Source organism: Ornithorhynchus anatinus, chromosome 7, assembly GCF_004115215.2.
Source record: "Ornithorhynchus anatinus isolate Pmale09 chromosome 7, mOrnAna1.pri.v4, whole genome shotgun sequence".
NCBI classification, from domain to species: Eukaryota; Metazoa; Chordata; class Mammalia; order Monotremata; family Ornithorhynchidae; genus Ornithorhynchus; species Ornithorhynchus anatinus.
Window position 1 is genome coordinate 80,773,789 of NC_041734.1, and position 18,269 is coordinate 80,792,057.

Consider the following 18,269-nt stretch of genomic DNA (forward strand, 5'->3'; position numbering starts at 1 on the left):
CATTTTCCGGATGAGGTCACCGAGGCACGGAGAAGTGAAGTGACTCGCCCACAGTCACCCAGCTGCCAGGTGGCGGAGCCGGGATTCGAACCCATGACCTCTGACTCCCAAGCCCGGGCTCTTTCCACTGAGCCACGCTGCTTCTCATCCCCCCCCACCCCCCACCCCAGTCCCCGGCTGGATAAAGGTGGATTATCCAGCAGCGAGCACCGCCGCTGAAGACTCGAGGGATGCCCGAGGGTCATCTCGTCCAGCCCCCCCGTCTCCTGGAAGAGTCCTTCCTTCCTTCATCCATCCAATACCGAGCGCTTACTGTGTGCAGAACACTGTTCTAAGCACCCGGGACGGGCCGTCACAGCAATAGACGCCTTCCCTGCCCACAGGGCACGGAGTTACCCCGTCCGGGACAGCTCGCCGTCGTATAAGAAGAAAAACAATGATCATGATCCAATAATAATAATAACGATGGTATCTGTTCAGCGCTTACTCTGTGCCGAGCACCGTTCTAAGCGCTGGGGGAGAGACGGGGTCATCGGGTGGTCCCGCGTGGGGCTTACATTTTTGAATCCCCATTTTTAATAGATGAGGGAACTGAGGCTCAGAGAAGTGAAGCGACTTGCCCAAGGTCACACAGCTGACTGGTGGCGGGGCCGGGATTAGAACCCACGACCTTCTGACTCCCAAGCCCGGCCTCTTTCCACTAGATAGATGATGTTGGTATCGGTTAAGCGCTTACTACGTGCAGAGCACTGTCCTAAGCGCTGGGGGAGATACGGGGTCATCGGGTTGTCCCCCGTGAGGCTCGCGGTTAATCCCCATTTGACAGATGCCATGCTGCTTCTCTGCTTATATATAATACAATATATTATTATTATAATAAGAATAACAATGATGATAACAATCAGTCCCTTCATTTCTCTGTGCCTCAGTTGCCTCATTCATTCATTCATTCATTCATGCCTCCGTTGCCTCATTCAGAGAAGCAGCGTGGCTCAGTGGAAAGAGCCCGGGCTTGGGAGTCAGAGGTCACGGGTTCGAATCCCGGCTCCGCCGCTTGTCAGCTGGGTGACCGTGGGCGAGTCACTTCACTTCTCTGGGCCTCAGTTCCCTCATCTGGAAAATGGGGATGAAGACCGGGAGCCCCACGGGGGACGACCCGATCACCTTGGATCCACCCCAGTGCTTAGAACAGTGCTCGGCACCTAGTGAGCGCTTAACAAATACCAGCATTATTATTATTACAGTTCTCTGTGCACAGCGAGCGCTCAGTAAATACGGCTGAATAAACGCATGATTCTACCCCGGCACTTTGGACAGAACTCGGCATGTAGTAAGCGCTTAACAAACACCGCGATTATTATTATTTTTCCTCCACCTCTGGTTCCCTGATCAATCAGCGGCGTAAAAGTGTGCCAGTCAGCCCAAACTACGTATCTGCTGCTTTTTATATAGGCGGTTAGGGAGCAGCGTGGCTCAGGGGCAAGAGGCCGGGCTTGGGAGTCAGAGGTCACGGGTTCGAATCCCAGCTCCGCCGCTTGGCAGCTGGGTGACCGTGGGCGAGTCAGTCGCTTCACTTCTCCGGGCCTCAGTTCCCTCATCTGGAAAATGGGGATTAACTGGGAGCCTCACGTGGGGCGACCTGATCACCCTGTAACTCCCCCAGGGCTGAGAGCAGTGCTCTGCACGGAGTAAGCGCTTAACAAATACCAACGTTATTATTATTATTATTATTATTGTTATATTTAACTTTCCGAGCCCTCCTTCTCTACTTGTTTTGTTCGGTTTTCTTTTGCTGTCCGTCTCCCCCGTTTAGACCGTGAGCCCGTCGCCGGGCAGGGACGGTCTCTATCTGTTGCCTAACGGTCCATTCCGAGCGCTTAGTCCAGCGCTCCGCACACAGTCAGCGCTCAGTAAATACGATCGAACGAATGAATGAACATCCTGTTGCGCAAAAAAGACACCCGGTGCCAGCGTCCTCCAGAACCCGTATTATTTGCTGCCGGAGATTGAGCAAAGAGCAGTTGAAATGGGCTTTTAACGTCTCTCTTCAGTTCTTCGAAGGTGGAGGGAGGAAATAAAATCAAATCCCAGACCGGAGCCAAGGGAAACTTCGGTTTTTAATTTTCCCCCCCCTCAGGCCGGGACGTCGTTTCGGAGTCGGGGAGGCGCGGGGGACGTCGGTTGGTCGGAGGAGGGTGGGAACCGACGAGCCGGTCAGTCGGCCGGCGGGATTTCCTGGGCTCTTGCCGGACGCTCCGCCGCTTATCGTAATAATGTCGGTATCTGTTAAGCGCTTACTCTGTGCCGAGCACTGTCCTAAGCGCTGGGGGAGATACCGGGCCATCGGGTTGTCCCACGGGAGGCTCACAGTCTTCAGAGAAGCAGCGTGGCTCAGTGGAAAGGGCCCGGGCTTCGGAGTCGGAGATCAGGGGTTCGAATCCCGGCTCTGCCACTCGTCAGCTGGGTGACTGTGGGCCAGTCACTTCACTTCCCTGGGCCTCGGTGACCTCATCTGGAAAATGGGGATTAAGACCGGGAGCCCCACGTGGGACGACCCGATTCCCCCGTGCCCCCCCGCCCCCCCGCCCCAGCGCTTAGAACGGTGCTCTGCACATAGGAAGCGCTTAACGAATACCCACATTATTATCATCCCCATTTGACAGATGAGGTCACCGAGGCCCCGAGAAGTGAAGTGACTTGCCCACGGGCACCCAGCTGACAGGTGGAGGAGCCGGGATTAGAACCCACGACCTCTGACTCCTAAGCCCGGTCTCTTTCCACTGAGCCAGGCCGCTGCTCTGCGGGGTGACCTGGGGCAAGTCGCTTCACCGCTCTGGGCCTCAGTTCTCTCATCCGGAAAAGGGGGATGAAGACGGGGAGCCCCACGGGGGACCGGGACTGGGTGCGACCCCGTCTGCTTCTACGTTTGGGAAGAATGCTGGTACTACGTGCCAAGCGCTGCTCTAAGCACTGGGGTAGATACAAGGTGGTCAGGTGGATACAGTCCCCGTCCCACACGATGAGGAGGGTGGCATTTGTTAGGCGCTTACTATGGGCCGAGCGCTGTCCTAAACGCTGGGTGAGGTGCGAGGTCATCGGGTGGTCCCCCCGTGGGGCTCCCGGTCTTCATCCCCATTTGACAGATGAGGTCACCGAGGCACCGAGAAGTGAAGTGGCTGGTCCAAGGTCACACGGCGGACGAGCGGCGGAGGCGGGATTAGAACCCAGGCCCCCTGACTCCCAAGCCCGGGCTCTCTCCACTAGGCCTCGCTGCTGCAGGGCAGCAAGAAGACAGACTCCTTTCCGGCCAGAAGCGGGTTCAAAGCGAAGCGATCATTGAAGAGGCCCGGCCCGCCCCCGGCTCTCACCCTGCCCCCGGCTCTCCCACCGCCCCTTTCTCCCGGGCCCACCCCGACACACCTGTCCGGAGCCGGAAAGACACAAACCCGCACTCGGAACGCCTCGCCAACTCCGCCCCTCATAAATTCAGACCTCGCCCGCGGGAGAAGCGGCGGGGTTCTGGGGAGGGGGGACCCGGGCCGGGAGCCAGGAGGATCTGGGTTCGAAACCCCGCTCTGCCGCCGCCCAGCTGGGTGACCCTGGGCGCGTCCCTTCGCTTCTCTGAGCCTCAGTGCCCTCATCTATAAAATGGGGATCAACAGCGTGAGCCCCACGTGGGACCACCCGATGACCCCGTATCTCCCCCAGGGCTTAGAACGGCGCTTGGCGAGCCAGTCCACCCCTCTGGGCCTCAGTCCCCTCCTCCGTCAAATGGGGATGAAGCCCGGGAGCCCCACGGGGGGACCACCTGATGGCCTCGTATCCACCCCGGCGCTTAGAACGGCGCTCGGTACATGGCGAGCGCTTAGTAGATGCCATCATCATCGCCCCCTTCTAGACCGTGAGCCCGTCGTTGGGCGGGGATCGTCCCTCTCGGTCGCCCAGCTGTCCCTTCCAAGCGTTCAGCCCGGGGCCCTGCACGCGGCGAGCGCTCAGTAAATACGACGGAAAGAACGAATCGTCACCGCTAGGCCGTCGCCCGCCCGACGGCCCCGTCGAGGCGGATGCCTCGTCTTCCGTCGTCTTTGACCGGTCGCCATCGAGCGTCGGCGCGCGGAGCCCCGGGGCGGGCGGGGCGCCCGGCCGGGTGGCGGAGGGGGCGGCGGGGGCCCGGGGGGCTGACGGCGGCCGCCCGCGGGCGTCTCCTCGCCCGCAGGTGATCCCGATGACCCAAGAATTCATCGCGGCCAACATGGGCCGCCGGTACATCGAGCCGCCGCCCTTCGACCTGGCCAAGGCCTTCGGGGACAGCAACTCCTCCTCCCCGCTCATCTTCGTCCTGTCGCCCGGGGCCGACCCCATGGCCGCCCTCCTCAGGTTCGCCGACGACCAGGTGATGACCGTCCCCGTCCCCGTCCCCGTCCCCGTCCGCCCCGACGTCCCCTAGGTGCCCGACCGGCGTGGCCTGGGAGTCCGAGGTCGTGGGGCGATGATAATGTCGGTATCTGTTCTGTTAAGCGCTCGCTATGTGCAGAGCACTGTTCTAAGCGCTGGGGGAGGTACGGGGCCATCACGCTGTCCCCCGTGAGGCTCCCGGTCTTCATCCCCATTTGACAGATGAGGGAACTGAGGCCCAGAGAAGCGAGGTGACTCGCCCACAGTCAGCTGACAAGTGGCAGAGCCGGGATTCGAACCCGTGACCTCGGACTCCCGAGCCCGGGCTCTTTCCACCGAGCCACGCTGCTTCTCTAAGAACGTTGGCATCTGTCAAGCGCTTACTGTGTGCAGAGCACTGTCCTAAGCGCTGGGGGAGATACCGGTTGTCCCACGTGAGGCTCCCGGTCTTCATCCCCATTTGACAGATGAGGTAAATGAGGCCCAGAGGAGTGAAGTGACTCGCCCACAGCCACACAGCAAAGTGGCAGGGCCGGGATTCGAACCCATGACCCCTGACTCCCAAGCCCGGGCTCTTGCCACTGAGCCATGGTGCCTCTCTGATGATCATCATCATGATGGTGACGACGACGATAACGATACTCGTTGAGCACTTACTACGTACCAAACCTTCGGCGTCGTGGATAGCGCACCGGCCTCGGAGGCCCAGGGAGGAGACGTGACTTGCCCAAGGTCACGCAGCTGACAGATATCTGCCGGAAGCAGCGCGGCTCAGTGCTTAGAGCCCGGGCCTGGGAGTCCGAAGGTCATGGGTTCCAGTCCCGCCCCCGCCACCTGTCCGCTGGGCGACCTTGGCCAAGTCGCTCCCCTTCTGCGGGCCTCAGTTCCCTCATCTGGAAAACGGGGACGGTGTCCGGCCCGATGATGTCGTACCCACCCCGGCGCTTACAACGGTGCCCGGCCCCTAGTGAGCGCGTAACAAATACCGCGATCCTCAGCGTCGTCAGCCGGCAATAATAAGAACGTTGGTATTTGTTAAGCGCTTACTATGTGCCGAGCACTGTTCTAAGCGCCGGGGGAGAGACGGGGTGATCGGGTCGCCCCACGTGAGGCTCACAGTTCATCCCCATTTTCCAGATGAGGGAACTGAGGCCCAGAGAAGCGAAGTGACTTGCCCACGGTCACCCGGCTGCCAAGTGGCGGAGCGGGGATTCGAACCCGTGACCGCCGACTCCCAAGCCCGCGCTCTTCCCACTGAGCCACGCAGGCGCTCGGTACATACCGTCGGCAGGTTGTCGAATCCAGCGCTCGCTCCTTTCTGCCCCGCGAATGTCCGATCCGTCGTACGGTTGCCCCTCGTGGACGGGGAACGGGGCCACCGTCGCCGTTGTTTCCTCCCAGGCGCTCAGTACGGCGTTCCGCACCCCGTAAGGGCTCAGTATATAGCCGCGTGTTTCGTTTCCAGGGCTACGGAGCGTCCAAACTGAGCTCCCTGTCTCTGGGCCAAGGCCAGGGCCCGATTGCTATGAAGATGATGGAGAAGGCGGTCAAGGAGGGGTCCTGGGTGGTCCTCCAGAACTGCCACCTGGCCACGTCTTGGATGCCCACCCTGGAGAAAGTCTGTGAGGTACCGCCGCCCGGGGGGACCGAGGGACCCGGAGGGGACCGGCGCTCGCCCGTTCCTCGGAAGGGAGGACCGGGGCTTGCTCTTCCCTGTCGGGGAGGGAGGACCGGTGCTCCCTGTTTGGTTCCCGGGGAGAGGGAGGACGAGCGCTCGCTGTTTCCCGGGGGGGTGGGTGGACGATCGCTCCCCGTTTCCCCGGGAGAGGGGGGACCAGTGCTCGCTGTGTCCCGGGAGGACGGAGGACCGGTGCTCCCTGTTTCCTGGAGGGAGGGAGACCGGTGCTCTCCGTTGCCCGGGGGGAGGCAAGACCGGTGCTCGCCGTTTCCTGGGAAGAGAGAGGCCGGTGCTCACCGTTTTTTGGGGAGAGGGAGGACAAGGGCTCGCTCTTTCCTGGGGGAAGGGCTCACTGTTTCCTGGGGAGAGAGAGGCCGGTGCTCACTGTCTCTTGGGGAAAGGGAGGGCAAGTGCTCGCTGTCTCCAGGGGAGAGACAAGACCAGTGCTCCCCGTTTCCCGGGGGGAGGGAGGACAAGTGCTCGCCGTTTCCCGGCGGGAGGGAGGTCAGTGCTCGCCGTTTCCTGGGAAGAGAGAGGCCGGTGCTCACCGTTGCTTGGGGAGAGGGAGGACAAGGGCTCGCTCTTTCCTGTGGGGAGGGCTCACTGTTTCCTGGGAAGAGAGAGGCCGGTGCTCACCGTTTCCTGGGGAGAGGGAGGACAAGGGCTCGCTCTTTCCTGGGGGAAGTGCTCACTGTTTCCTGGGGAGAGAGAGGCCGGTGCTCACTGTCTCTTGGGGAAAGGGAGGGCAAGTGCTCGCTGTCTCCAGGGGAGAGACAAGACCAGTGCTCCCCGTTTCCCGGCGGGAGGGAGGTCAGTGCTCACTGTTTCCTGGGAAGAGAGAGGCCAGTGCTCACTGCTCCCCGGCAGGAGGAAACGCTCCTTCTCGAAACGGCCCCGACGAGCAACGGTGGGAGACTACAACTATCGATGACAATACCGCTAATAACCGTGGTCCTTGTTCAGGGCTCACGCGGTGCCGGGCGCCGCTCTAAACGCTGGGGCGGATCCGAGCCAATGGGGTCGGACCCAGTCCCTGTCCCTCTCGGGGCTCCCGGCCTTCATCCCCGTTTTCCAGATGAGGGGACGAAGGGCCCAGAGAGGTGAGGTGACTTGCCCGAGGTCACGGAGCGGAGGAGCGGCGGAGTGGAGATCAGAACCCAGGTCCTCCCGACTCCCGGGCCCCGGGCTCATTCGCTCATTCCACTGTATCTATTGAGCGCCGACTACGTGCAGAGCACCGGCCTGAGCGCTTGGGAAGTACAGTTAAGCAACAGCTAGAGACCGTCCCCGCCCGACGACGGGCTCGCGGCCTAGAAGGGGGGAGGCGGACGACGAGACAGAACGAGTAGTCGGGCGTCAATAGCATCCAAATAGATCAATAGAATCGTAGATCTGGACACATCAGCGAAATCAATAGATTGATCCATATGTACAAATCGAGACAAGTGCCGCGGGGGGGGGGGGGGGAGGGGGGAGAGCGGAGGGAGGGAGTCGGGGCGACGGGGAGGGGAGGAGGGGCGGAGGGAAAGGGAGGGTCCCGTCCGGGAAGGCCTCCCGGAGGAGGCGAGCGCTCGGCAGGGCTTTGAAGGGGGGAGGGGTTTGGGGGAAGTGAGGAGGGAGGACGTTCCGGTGTCAGCGGGAGGACGCGGGCCGGGGGTCGGCGGCGGGACGGGCGAGGAGGAGGCCCGGGGAGGAGGCGAGCGGCGGCGGAGGAGCGGAGCACGTGGGCTGCCACGGAGGAGGACAGAAGGGAGGTGAGGACGAAGGAGGCAGGGGGACGGACGGCTCGGGAGCCACCGGTGACCGGTCTCTGTCCGATCCGGAGGAGGACGGGCCACCGCCGGAGGTTTTCCAGGCGGGGGGCGACGCGCCCGCGGCCCTTCCGTAGAAAGTAGGCCGCGCGGCCTCTCCGGAAGCCGAAGGGTTTTGGCGTCGGCTGCCGGGGAACCTCGCGCCACGTTGACCCGGGCCTTCCCCGGCCCCCTTCTCTGGCCTCCCGCCCCCGCGTCCAGGAGCTGAACCCCGATTCCGCCCACCCGGACTTCCGCATCTGGCTGACCAGCTACCCGTCTCCCAACTTCCCCGTGTCCGTGCTCCAGAACGGCGTGAAGATGACCAACGAGGCGCCCAAGGGCCTGCGGGCCAACATCATCCGCTCCTACCTCATGGACCCCATCTCCGACCCGGAATTCTTCGGCAGCTGCCGGAAACCGGTGAGGCGGGGGGACCCCGGGGACCCCCGGGGGGGCGCGGACCACCGTCCCCCCTTCCCAGTTCCTCCCCACCGCCGTGCGGGACCACCCGGAAGAGGCCGCCGTCCGATACGACAGTGACGATAATCACGACGATGGCATTCGTTGAGCGCCTACCGTGAGCGGAGCACCGTTCTAAGCGCCGGGGGAGATACGGGGTCGTCGGGTGGTCCCGTGTGGGGCTCACCCTTTTAATCCCCATTCGACAGAGGAGGGGACCGAGGCCCAGAGACGCGAAGCGGCTTGCCCCAGGTCACACAGCTGACAAGCGGCGGGGCCGAGATTAGAAGCAGCGCGGCTCGGTGGAAGGAGCCCGGGCTCGGGAGTCGGAGGTCATGAGTTCGAATCCCAGCTCTGCCGCCCGTCAGCTGGGTGACGGCGGGCGAGTCGCTTCACTTCTCTGGGCCTCGGTTCCCTCCTCTGTCAAACGGGGATTAACCGGGAGCCTCCCGTGGGACGACCCGACGACCCCGAATCTCCCCCGGCGCTTAGAACGGTGCTCTGCCCATAGTAAGCGCTCAACAAATACCAACATTATTAACATTATTATTATTAGATGAAATAATAATTATGCTCGTGGTTGAGCGCTCACTAGGTGACCGTACTGTATTAGGTGCCGTGTTAAGCGCCGGTCCCTCCGTCTCAGCGGAGGCTCCGAGTCATTCATTCGTGCGTTCCTTCGGTCCTACTTATTGAGCGCTTACTCTGCTCAAAGCTCTGTACTAAGCGCTTGGGAGAGAAGAGCGTGACGTGGCTCGGCGGCAAGAGGCCGGACCTGAGAGTCAGGGGTCGTGGGTTCTGATTCCGGCTCTGCCACTTGTCAGCTGGGTGACTTTGGGCACGTCGCCTCGCTTCTCTGGGCCTCAGTTCCCTCCTCCGTCAAATGGGGATGAAGACCGGGAGCCCCACGGGGGATACCCGATGACCTTGGATCCCCCACCAGCGCTCAGAACAGCGCTCGGCCCATAGTACGCGCTTAACAAATGCCATCATCATCATCATCATCATCATCATCATCATCAATAAGCAACAGACACTTTCCTGCGGCCACCGGCCTCTCGGCCGGAAGTCGGTCAGGGGTCAGCGACGGGTCAACGTGGGGTCGGCCGAAGGCCCGCCGGACCGAAACTCACCGGCAGATGATGACGATGACAGTAACGTCGGTATTTGTTAAGCGCTCACTATGTACCGAGCACCGTTCTAAGCGCCGGGGGAGATACCGGGTCGTCGGGTCGTCCCACGCGAGGCTCACGGTCGATCCCCGTTTTCCGGATGAGGGAACCGAGGCCCAGAGAAGTGAAGCCGCTCGGCCGCGGTCACCCAGCGGCCGAGGGGCGGGGGCGGGATTCGAACTCCTGACCTCTGACTCCCAAGCCCGGGCTCTTTCCACTGAGCCCCGCCGCTCTGGCATCCGTTAGGCGCCTAGCACGTGCCGAGCACCGTCCTAAGCGCCGGATGTCCCCGAGCCCCGGCACGGAGGCCCGGCTCTCCACTTCGGGGGGGGTTGGGGGGGGGGGTCTCACGGTCCCGGCCCGGCGGAGCCGGGGTTGGACGGACCGTGCTCTCCCGGTGTCAGGAGGAGTTCAAGAAGCTGCTGTACGGGCTCTGCTTCTTCCACGCCCTGGTCCAGGAGCGCCGCAAGTTCGGCCCTCTGGGCTGGAACATCCCCTACGAGTTCAACGAGACGGACCTCCGCATCAGCGTGCGGCAGCTACACATCTTCCTCAACGAGTACGAGGTCAGTCGGCCGGTCAGCAGCCAGTCGGTCGGTCATCCGGTGAGCCGGCCGGTCGGTCCGTCACATGGCCGGTCGGTCGGCCCCTCGGTCGGTCGGTGGGCCGGCCAGTCGGTTGGGTCGGCCGGCCGGTCAGGCAGCTGGTCAGTCGGCCAACCAGTCGGGCATTAAGCCGGACAGTCAGTCAGCCACTCAGTCGGTCGGCCAGTCAGCCGGAGAGTCGGTCGGTCGGTCAGTCAGTCGGCCAGCAGGCCGGTCGGTCGGCCAGTCGGTGTCAATCAGTCAGTCGGTCAGTCAGCCGGAGAGTCGGTCGGCCGGTTAGGCAGTCGGTCAGTCAGTCGGCCAGCTGGCCAGTCGGTCGGTCAGTCAATCAGTCAGTGCCAGTCAGTCAGTCGGTCAGTCAGTTGGCCAGCTGGCCGGTCAGTCGGTCAATCAGTCAGTCAGTCAGCCAGAGAGTCGGCCGGTTAGTCAGTCGGTCAGTCAGTCGGCCAGCCGGCCGGTCGGTCGGTCAATCAGTCAGTGTCAGTCAGCCAGCCAGAGAGTCGGCCGGTTAGTCAGTCGGTCAGTCAGTCGGCCAGCTGGCCACTCGGTCGGTCGGTCGGTCGATCAGTCAGTGTCAGTCAGTCGGTCAGTCAGCCGGAGAGTCGGTCGGCCGTTCGGTCAGTCGGCCATCAGTCAGTCAGTCAGCTGGCCAGTCGGTCAGCCAGTCAGCAGCCAGCGTCAGTCTCCCTGTCGTACTGACTGAGCACCTCCTGTGTGCAGAGCACCGTACTAAGCGCTTGGGAGAGGACAGTACGGCAGCGAACAGACCCATCCCCTGCCCGGGACGAACTGACAGGGTGAGGAGGGGAGGGGGGAGGCAGAGAGGCCCGGCCAGGAAGAGGACCCACCCGCTCACCCTCCGGCCGGACGGCCGGACGCCGGACGGCCGCGGGCAGGACCCCGGGCGGGGACCCCGTGGCTCTGTCTGCCCGCTCCGGGATCTCGGAGCAGGTCACGTCGCTTCTCCGTGCCTCAGTTTCCATTTGGGTAAAAGAGAGAAGCAGCGCGGCACAGCGGCAAGAGGCCGGGCTTGGGAGTCGGAGTTCATGGGTTCCAATCCCGGCTCCGCCGCTTGCCGGCTGGGTGACTTCGGGCGAGTCGCTTCCCTTCTCTGGGCCTCAGTGACCTCATCTGGAAAACGGGGATTGAAACTGGGAGCCCCACGTGGGACGACCCGATCGCCTTGGATCCCCCAGCGCTTAGAACGGTGCTTTGCACGTAGTAAGCGCTTAATAATAATAATAATAATGTTGGTATTTGTTAAGCGCTTACTATGTGCCGAGCACCGTTCTAAGCGCTGGGGTAGACACAGGGGAATCAGGTTGTCCCACGTGGGGCTCACAGTCTTAATCCCCATTTTACAGATGAGGTAACTGAGGCACCGAGAAGTTAAGCGACTTGCCCAAAGTCACACAGCTGACAAGTGGTAGAGCCAGGGTTCGAACCCATGACCTCTGACTCCAAAGCCCGTGCTCTTTCCAGTGAGCCACGCTGCTTAACAAATACCACCATTTAAAAGGGGGGTTCGATCCCCGTGTTCCCTCCCCCTTACCCCGCGAGGCCCACGTGGGACGGGGATCGGGTCCGACCCCATTATCCTGCATCCGCCCCCAGGGCTTAGTACGGGGCCTGGCGCCTAGTAAGCACTCGATGATGATTATCTCCATAACGATTTCCATCGTCGTCACGATTGATCGATCTCGTCGAAGGCCCGTGACTCAGTCGCCCGGCTCGACGCAGCCCCGAAATCCGGTCGGGAGGTCCTTTTCTCCAGTCCTCGGTGGTCCTCTAGCGCTACCGTGGGAAGCGGCGTGGCGTAGTGGGTAGAGCTCGGGGCCGCGAGTTCTGATCCTGCCTCTGCCGCTTGGCTGCTCTGTGGCCTTGGGCGAGTCACTTCACTCTTCCGGGCCTCCGTCCCTTCGTCCGGAGAACGGGGACCGGGAGCCCCACGGGGGACAACCTGCTGCTGACCTCGTATCTCCCCCGAGTGCTTAGAACGGTGCTTGGCACGTGGGAAGCCCTTAACCGATACCATCGTCGTCATTATTATTATTACTATTTTGCCCCCACATCTCCCGTGTTTCATCCCCTTATAATTGTTTCTGGGCCCGACGTGGAAATTGACCTTTAGGAGGGGCCGAGCCAGAGGACTAAACCGAGGACTGAACCCGACCCTTGACCCCCCGACCCCCGAGGTGAAAACTGACCTTTAGGAGGGGCCGAGCCAGAGGAGCTGAACCCGAGGACTGAACCCGGCCCCCGACCCCCGAGGTGGAAACTGACCCTTAGGAGGGACCGAGCCGGAGGAGCGAACCCGAGGCCTAAAGCCGGGGCGGGCGGGAGAGCGGTGCGGAGGAGGGACGGCCTCGGCGGGTGGGGCCGGCCGAGGCCTCCCCGCCCCGGGGGGGGGGGGGGTCCCCGGGGTTGGAGGTCCTGAGCCGGGGGCCGCCCCCGGGGCCGCGCAGGAGCTGCCGTACGAGGCCCTGCTCTACCTGACGGGCGAGTGCAACTACGGCGGCCGCGTGACGGACGACTGGGACCGGCGCACCCTCCTCACCCTCCTCCACCGATACTACGGCCCCGACGTCGTCGACGACCCCCACCACAAGTTCGACTCCAGCGGCCTCTACTACGCTCCGCCCGAGGGAGACGTGAGATCCCCCCCCCACCCCCCGCCCCGCAACCATCCCCCGACCGTAACCCCGCCGGGGGCGGGCCGGTGCCCGGTCCGGGGCTCCGCGTGCGGACCGCCGTGACCCCTCGGAGGGCGGTCGAGGCCGAGGGGGGGTGGCGGGGAAGAGCCCGGGAGTTCACCCGGGGTCCTGGGTTCTCATCCCGGCTCCGCCGCCCGTCTGCTGCGAGTCGCCTGGTTTCCCCGTGCCTCGGTTCCCTGGGCCGGAAAACGGGGAGGCCGTGAGTCCCGTGAGGGGACCGTGTCCAACCCCATCTGCCTGGATCCACCCCGGCGCTTAGCACGGGGCCCGGCCCGTAGTGAGCGCTTGAGAAATACCGCCGAGTGGGGGAGACCATTCCCGCATCTCGGCCCGGCTGAGCGTCCGACCTCTGAGCGGCGACCCCGACCGACGACCGCCCCCGGGCCCCCCCACCGGTCACCCCGACCCCCCCCCCCCACCCCGGTCGCGTCCTGGTCGCCCGCAGCACGGCAGCTACATCGCGTACACCAAGACCCTGCCGCTCAACCCCGCGCCCGAGATCTTCGGCATGAACGCCAACGCCGACATCACCAAGGACCAGGCCGAGACCCAGCTGCTCTTCGACAACATCCTGCTGACCCAGGTAGGGCGAGGGAGCAGGAGAGCGGCCGGGCGAGGTAATGAGGTCGGTATCCGTTAAGCGCTCACTACGTGCAGAGCACCGTTCTAAGCGCCGGGGGAGATACGGGGTCGTCGGGTCGTCCCCCGGGAGGCTCGCGGTTCATCCCCATTTGACAGAGGAGGGAACCGAGGCCCAGAGAAGCGAAGCGACTCGCCCACGGTCACCCAGCTGACGGGCGGCAGGGCCGGGATTCGAACCCACGACCTCCGACTTCCGAGCCCGGGCTCTTTCCACTGAGCCACGCCAGGAGGGGGCCGGGGGATGGACGGCTCCAAAGCCGACGGTGACCGGTTTTTGTCTGAGGCAGAGGCGGATGGGCGACCGCTGGGAATTCTTGAGGAGGGGGGAAGACACGGACCGGACGTCGTGGTCAAAAAAATGACGCGGGCGGCAGAGTGGGGAGAGGCGGGAGGCCGGGAGGTCAACCAGGAGGCTGAGGACGCCTCATCCGGGCGGGAGAGGCGGACTGGTCGGGGGAACGTGGCAGCGGATCGGACGGAGGGGAAAGGGCCGCGTCCAGCCCCGGGGTGAGGGCGGAATCGCCGGGATTCAGTGACGGATCGAACGAGGGAGAGGAGTCAAGGACGAGGCCAGGGTTAGGGGCTCGTGAGACGGGGGGGGACGGGGTCGGGAGGCTGAAACGTCCGCTTCGGCCCCGTTAGGCGTGAGGCGTCGGCGGGACGTCCGGGTGGAGGTGGCTTGAAGGCAGGAGGAGAACGCAGAGGGGGAGAGACGCGGGGATTTGGGAATCGTCCGCACGGAGGCGGGCGCGGAAGCCGTGGGGGGTGAACGAGCTCTCCGGGGGACGGGGCCGAGACCAAAAGGGGAGCGGGAAACGAACCTCGACGGACGCCCCCGCTGAGGGGCGGGAGGCAGAGGGGGACTCGGCCCAAGAGACGGAGGAGGAGCGGCCGGAGAGGACGGCGTCGGCCAAGCCGAGGTCGGACGACCTTCCCAGGAGCGGGGGGGGGGGCCGCCGCGGCCTCCCAGGACGGAGTAGAGGCCGTCGGATTCGTCCAGGAGGAGGTCACCGGGGTCCTCGGAGAGAACCGGAGGAGAGGGACCCGAGGCGGCCGGCGTAGACGGCCCGCTCCGGGAGCTTGGAGAGGAAGGGGAGGAGGGAGACGGGGCCGTGACCGGAGAGGGGGATTAGGGAGGGAGCAAGAGTTTCGACGAGGTGCCAAGGAATGGGATCAGACGGGCAGGTGGGGGGGGGGGGGCGGATTTGGAGAAACAGCGGGGCTCAGCGGCCAGAGGTCGCGGGTTCTAATCCCCCCTCCGCCGCTTGTCGGCTGGGTGGCCTCGGATCTACCCCGGCGCTCAGAACGGTGCTTGGCACAGGGTAAGCGCTTCATGAATACCAACGTGGTTATTATTTTGAGAGAAGGCGGATCTCCTCCAGAGAAACTGCCGGGAAAGACGGGTCAGGGTGAGAGCCAGGGTCGGGGCTGGGATAATTAATTCTGGCGTGAGTTAAGCGCCGGCTGTGTGCGAGGCGCTGTTCTAAGCGTCAGGGCTAGGCCGAGGTCGTTCTGGGTCTGTTGTGGGAGTACTGTCCTCTCCCAGCGCTTAGTCCGACGCCCGGCACACGGTAAGCGTGACCTTGGGCGACTCGCTTGACCTCTCTGGGCCTCGGTTCCCTCATCTGGAAAACGGGGACGGAGACGGCGAGCTCCACGGGGATCGTGTCCGATTCCCCCGGATCCACCCCGGCGCTCAGGTTCGGTGCCCGGCACGGAGTAAGCGCTTAACTGCCCCGTTCGCTCTTCTTAAGCGCCCCCCACGTAGGCGGCGAGGCTTAGCGGACGGGGCGCGGGCCCGGCGGGCGGAGGCCGTGGGTTCCAATCCCGCCTCCGCCACTCGCCCGCTGCGCGACCTGGGGCAGACCGCTTCTCCGGGCCTCGGTTTCCTCATCCGGAAGACGGGGACGGAGACCGCGAGCCCCACGGGGGCCGGCCCGACGACCCCGCGTCCCCCCCGGGGCTTAGAACGGCGCTCGGCCCCCCGGGAGGCGCCTGACCGATACCGCCCTCGTCGGTAGCGATAAACCCCGCGGCGATCGTCGTCCCGCCGCGCGCGGGGAGCCCCGTCCGTCGGCGAGCCGGGCCCGGGCCCCCGCCCCGGTGACGGCCGGGCCGGCGGGGGTCAGTCCCGGACCGCAGGGCCGGGGCCAAGTCGGCGGACGAGGTGGTGGACGAGGTGGCCGCGACGTCCTGGGCAAGCTGCCCGCCGACTTCGACGTGGAGGCGGCCCTGCGGCGCTTCCCCACCACCTACGGCCAGAGCATGAACACCGTGCTGGTGCAGGAGATGGGACGCTTCAACAGGCTCCTGCGGGCCGTCAGGGGCTCCTGCGCCGACATCCGGAAGGCCATCAAGGTCAGCGTCCCCCGCGGGCCCCCCGTCCGGCGCCCCGCACGCGGCGAGCGCCCGGCGGATCCGATCGAACCGACGGACCGAGCCGCCCGTCCGGCAGGGGCTGGTGGTCATGTCGGCCGAGCTGGAGGAAGTGGCCGGCAGCATCCTGACGGGGAAGATCCCCGGGACGTGGATGAACAAGTCCTACCCCAGCCTCAAGCCGCTGGGCGGCTACGTCGCCGACTTCCTGGCCAGGCTGAGCTTCCTGCGGGTGAGGGGCGCGGGCGGGCCGGCGGGAGGGCGGGGGGGGGGGGGGGGGGCCCGGCCGGACCGCCGCAGGGCCCCGTCCGCTCCCCTCCCGCCCCGCAGGGCTGGTACGAGAACGGGACGCGCCCGTCTTCTGGCTGTCGGGCTTCTTCTTCACGCAAGCCTTCCTGACCGGGCCCAGCAGAACTCGCCCGCAAGTACACCATCCCCATCGACCTGCTCGGCTTCGACTACGAGGTGCTGGAAGACAAGGAGTACAAGCAGGCGCCGAGGACGGTACTCCGCGCCCCCCCCCCCCCCTGCCCCCGCGGGCTATCCGTCGAGCGCTTACTACGGTCCGGACCCTGCCCTGAGCGCCGGGGGAGAATCGAGGTCAGCGGGTCGTCCCCCGCGGGGCTCACGGCCTTCATCCCCGTTTGACAGAAGAGGGAACCGAGGCCCAGAGACGACACCGATGATGGTGGTGGTTGTTAAGCGCTTACTACGGGCAGAGCACCGCGTTCTGAGCGCTGGGGGAGAGCCAGGGTCATCAGGTCGTCCCACGGGTGGCTCACGGTCCCCGTCCCCGTTTGAAGGGCGGCAGAGCCGGGATTCGAACCCGCGACCTCTGACTCCCGAGCCCGGGCTCTTTCCACAGGGATGCCACGTGGCTCGCCCGAGGTCACGCAGCCGACGGGCGGGGGAGCCGGGACTCCTAAGCCGCGCCGCTTCCGTAGCCGTTAAGATACTCGTCGAGCGCCACGCGAGCACTGACCCGACAGGGTCGTCCCCCGGGAGGCTCCCGGTCTTCATCCCCCTTTCCCAGACGAGGCCGCTGAGGCTCGGAGAAGTGACCCGCCCCGAGTCACCCAGCCGACCGGGGGCGGAGCCGGGATTAGAACCCACGCCCTCCGCCTCCCAGGCCCGGCCTCCGGTCGCCGGGCCCCGCCGAGCGCAGCCCGGAGCGCAGACGGGTGGTGAAACCGCGATCGGAACCCAGGCCCTCCCTCCGACCGGCCCCCCGCGGGCTTCTCGGAGGGCCGCGGGCCGACGAGGCCGGACACGGTCCCGGCCTCGCCCGGCTCGCGAGGGAAAGGGGGTAGGATGGAGTCGTCCCCCCCCCACCCCCGCGACCGACGAGGGCACCGGGGCTCGGTCGGTCGGGGAAGCGAGGTGACCCGCCCGGGGTCCCGCGGCGGCGCCGGGATCCCTCCGTCCGGGCTCCCCCGCTCAGCCCCGTCCCCTTCCCCCAGGCGTCTACATCCACGGCCTCTTCCTGGACGGCGCGCGCTGGGACCGCAAGACCCACAAGCTGGGGGAGTCGCACCCCAAGATCCTATACGACGCCGTGCCCGTGGTGGGTGTCGGGGGACGTGCCGGGGGGGGGGGACGCCCCGGGGCCGGGCTCTCGGGGGGACCCCCCCCCCCCGCCGACCCCCCCGTCCTTCCGCGGCAGATGTGGCTGAAGCCCCGCAGGCGGGCGGACATCCCCGAGCGACCCAGCTACGTGGCGCCCGTGTACAAGACCAGCGAGAGGAGGGGGACGCTGTCCACCACCGGGCACTCCACCAACTTCGTCATCGCCGTGACCCTGCCCTCCGACCGGCCCCCCGAGCACTGGATCGGCCGCGGGGTGGCCCTCCTCTGCCAGCTCGACTCCTAGGGCGGCGGGCGGGGAAGGAACGGGCGACACCACCCGCCGGCGTCTCGAGCGACGTTTATTTCGGGGGGCGGGCCCCCGGGGGACGGACACGCCGCCGTCGACCGCGAGCCGGGGAGACGGCGTCCGGTCGTCGTCTCCAGCTTTAAATTAAAAAAGAAAAAAAAAAATCGTCCGCGGATAAAAATCGAGAGATTCGGTTTATGACACAAATTGACCAAAAAAAAAAAAAAAACGATAAAAGAAACCCGATAAAGTCTGAGCAACTACAGCAAGAGGGCCGCCCGCGGGCGGGTTCGGACTATCACATCGAAACGACGGAGTCGGGGGGGGGGAACCTCGGGAGCCGGGCGCCCGCTCTCGCCCGGGTCTCTGGGGGGGGGGCGGCGCGCGGAGGACGAGGGTCCGGCCCCCCGACGAGACGCGGGCCCGGAGACGGAGGGAGAGGCGCGCGGGGTGGGGGGCGGGGGGCGTCCATCGCGGGGTCGCCGTGCGGAGGAGGGGAGACCGCGTGCCCGGAGAGAGGGGAGGGAAGCCCGGCGGGTGAGGGGGGTGTCCGTGGCGGGGG

At 65.1% G+C, this 18,269-nt stretch overlaps 1 protein-coding gene across 6 annotated transcripts in view; it reads left to right on the plus strand.

Moving 5' to 3' along the window:
• Positions 1-17,948, plus strand: part of DNAH7 (dynein axonemal heavy chain 7) — a 165,802-nt gene extending 147,854 nt beyond the window's left edge. For 4 of the 6 annotated variants that reach the window (XM_029069034.2, XM_029069039.2, XM_029069037.2 and 1 more), the window contains 11 exons: positions 4,217-4,393; positions 5,861-6,022; positions 8,086-8,286; positions 9,902-10,063; positions 12,568-12,753; positions 13,262-13,399; positions 15,588-15,816; positions 15,914-16,066; positions 16,165-16,338; positions 17,295-17,398; positions 17,498-17,948. In XM_029069034.2, the coding sequence (XP_028924867.1) occupies positions 4,217-4,393; positions 5,861-6,022; positions 8,086-8,286; positions 9,902-10,063; positions 12,568-12,753; positions 13,262-13,399; positions 15,588-15,816; positions 15,914-16,066; positions 16,165-16,338; positions 17,295-17,398; positions 17,498-17,704 (1,893 nt within the window). In that variant the 3' untranslated portion in view covers positions 17,705-17,948. The remainder of the gene's footprint in view (positions 1-4,216; positions 4,394-5,860; positions 6,023-8,085; positions 8,287-9,901; positions 10,064-12,567; positions 12,754-13,261; positions 13,400-15,587; positions 15,817-15,913; positions 16,067-16,164; positions 16,339-17,294; positions 17,399-17,497) is intronic. The other 2 variants (XM_029069035.2, XM_029069036.2) reach the window with 2 other exon arrangements.
• Positions 17,949-18,269: the final 321 nt, after the last annotated feature.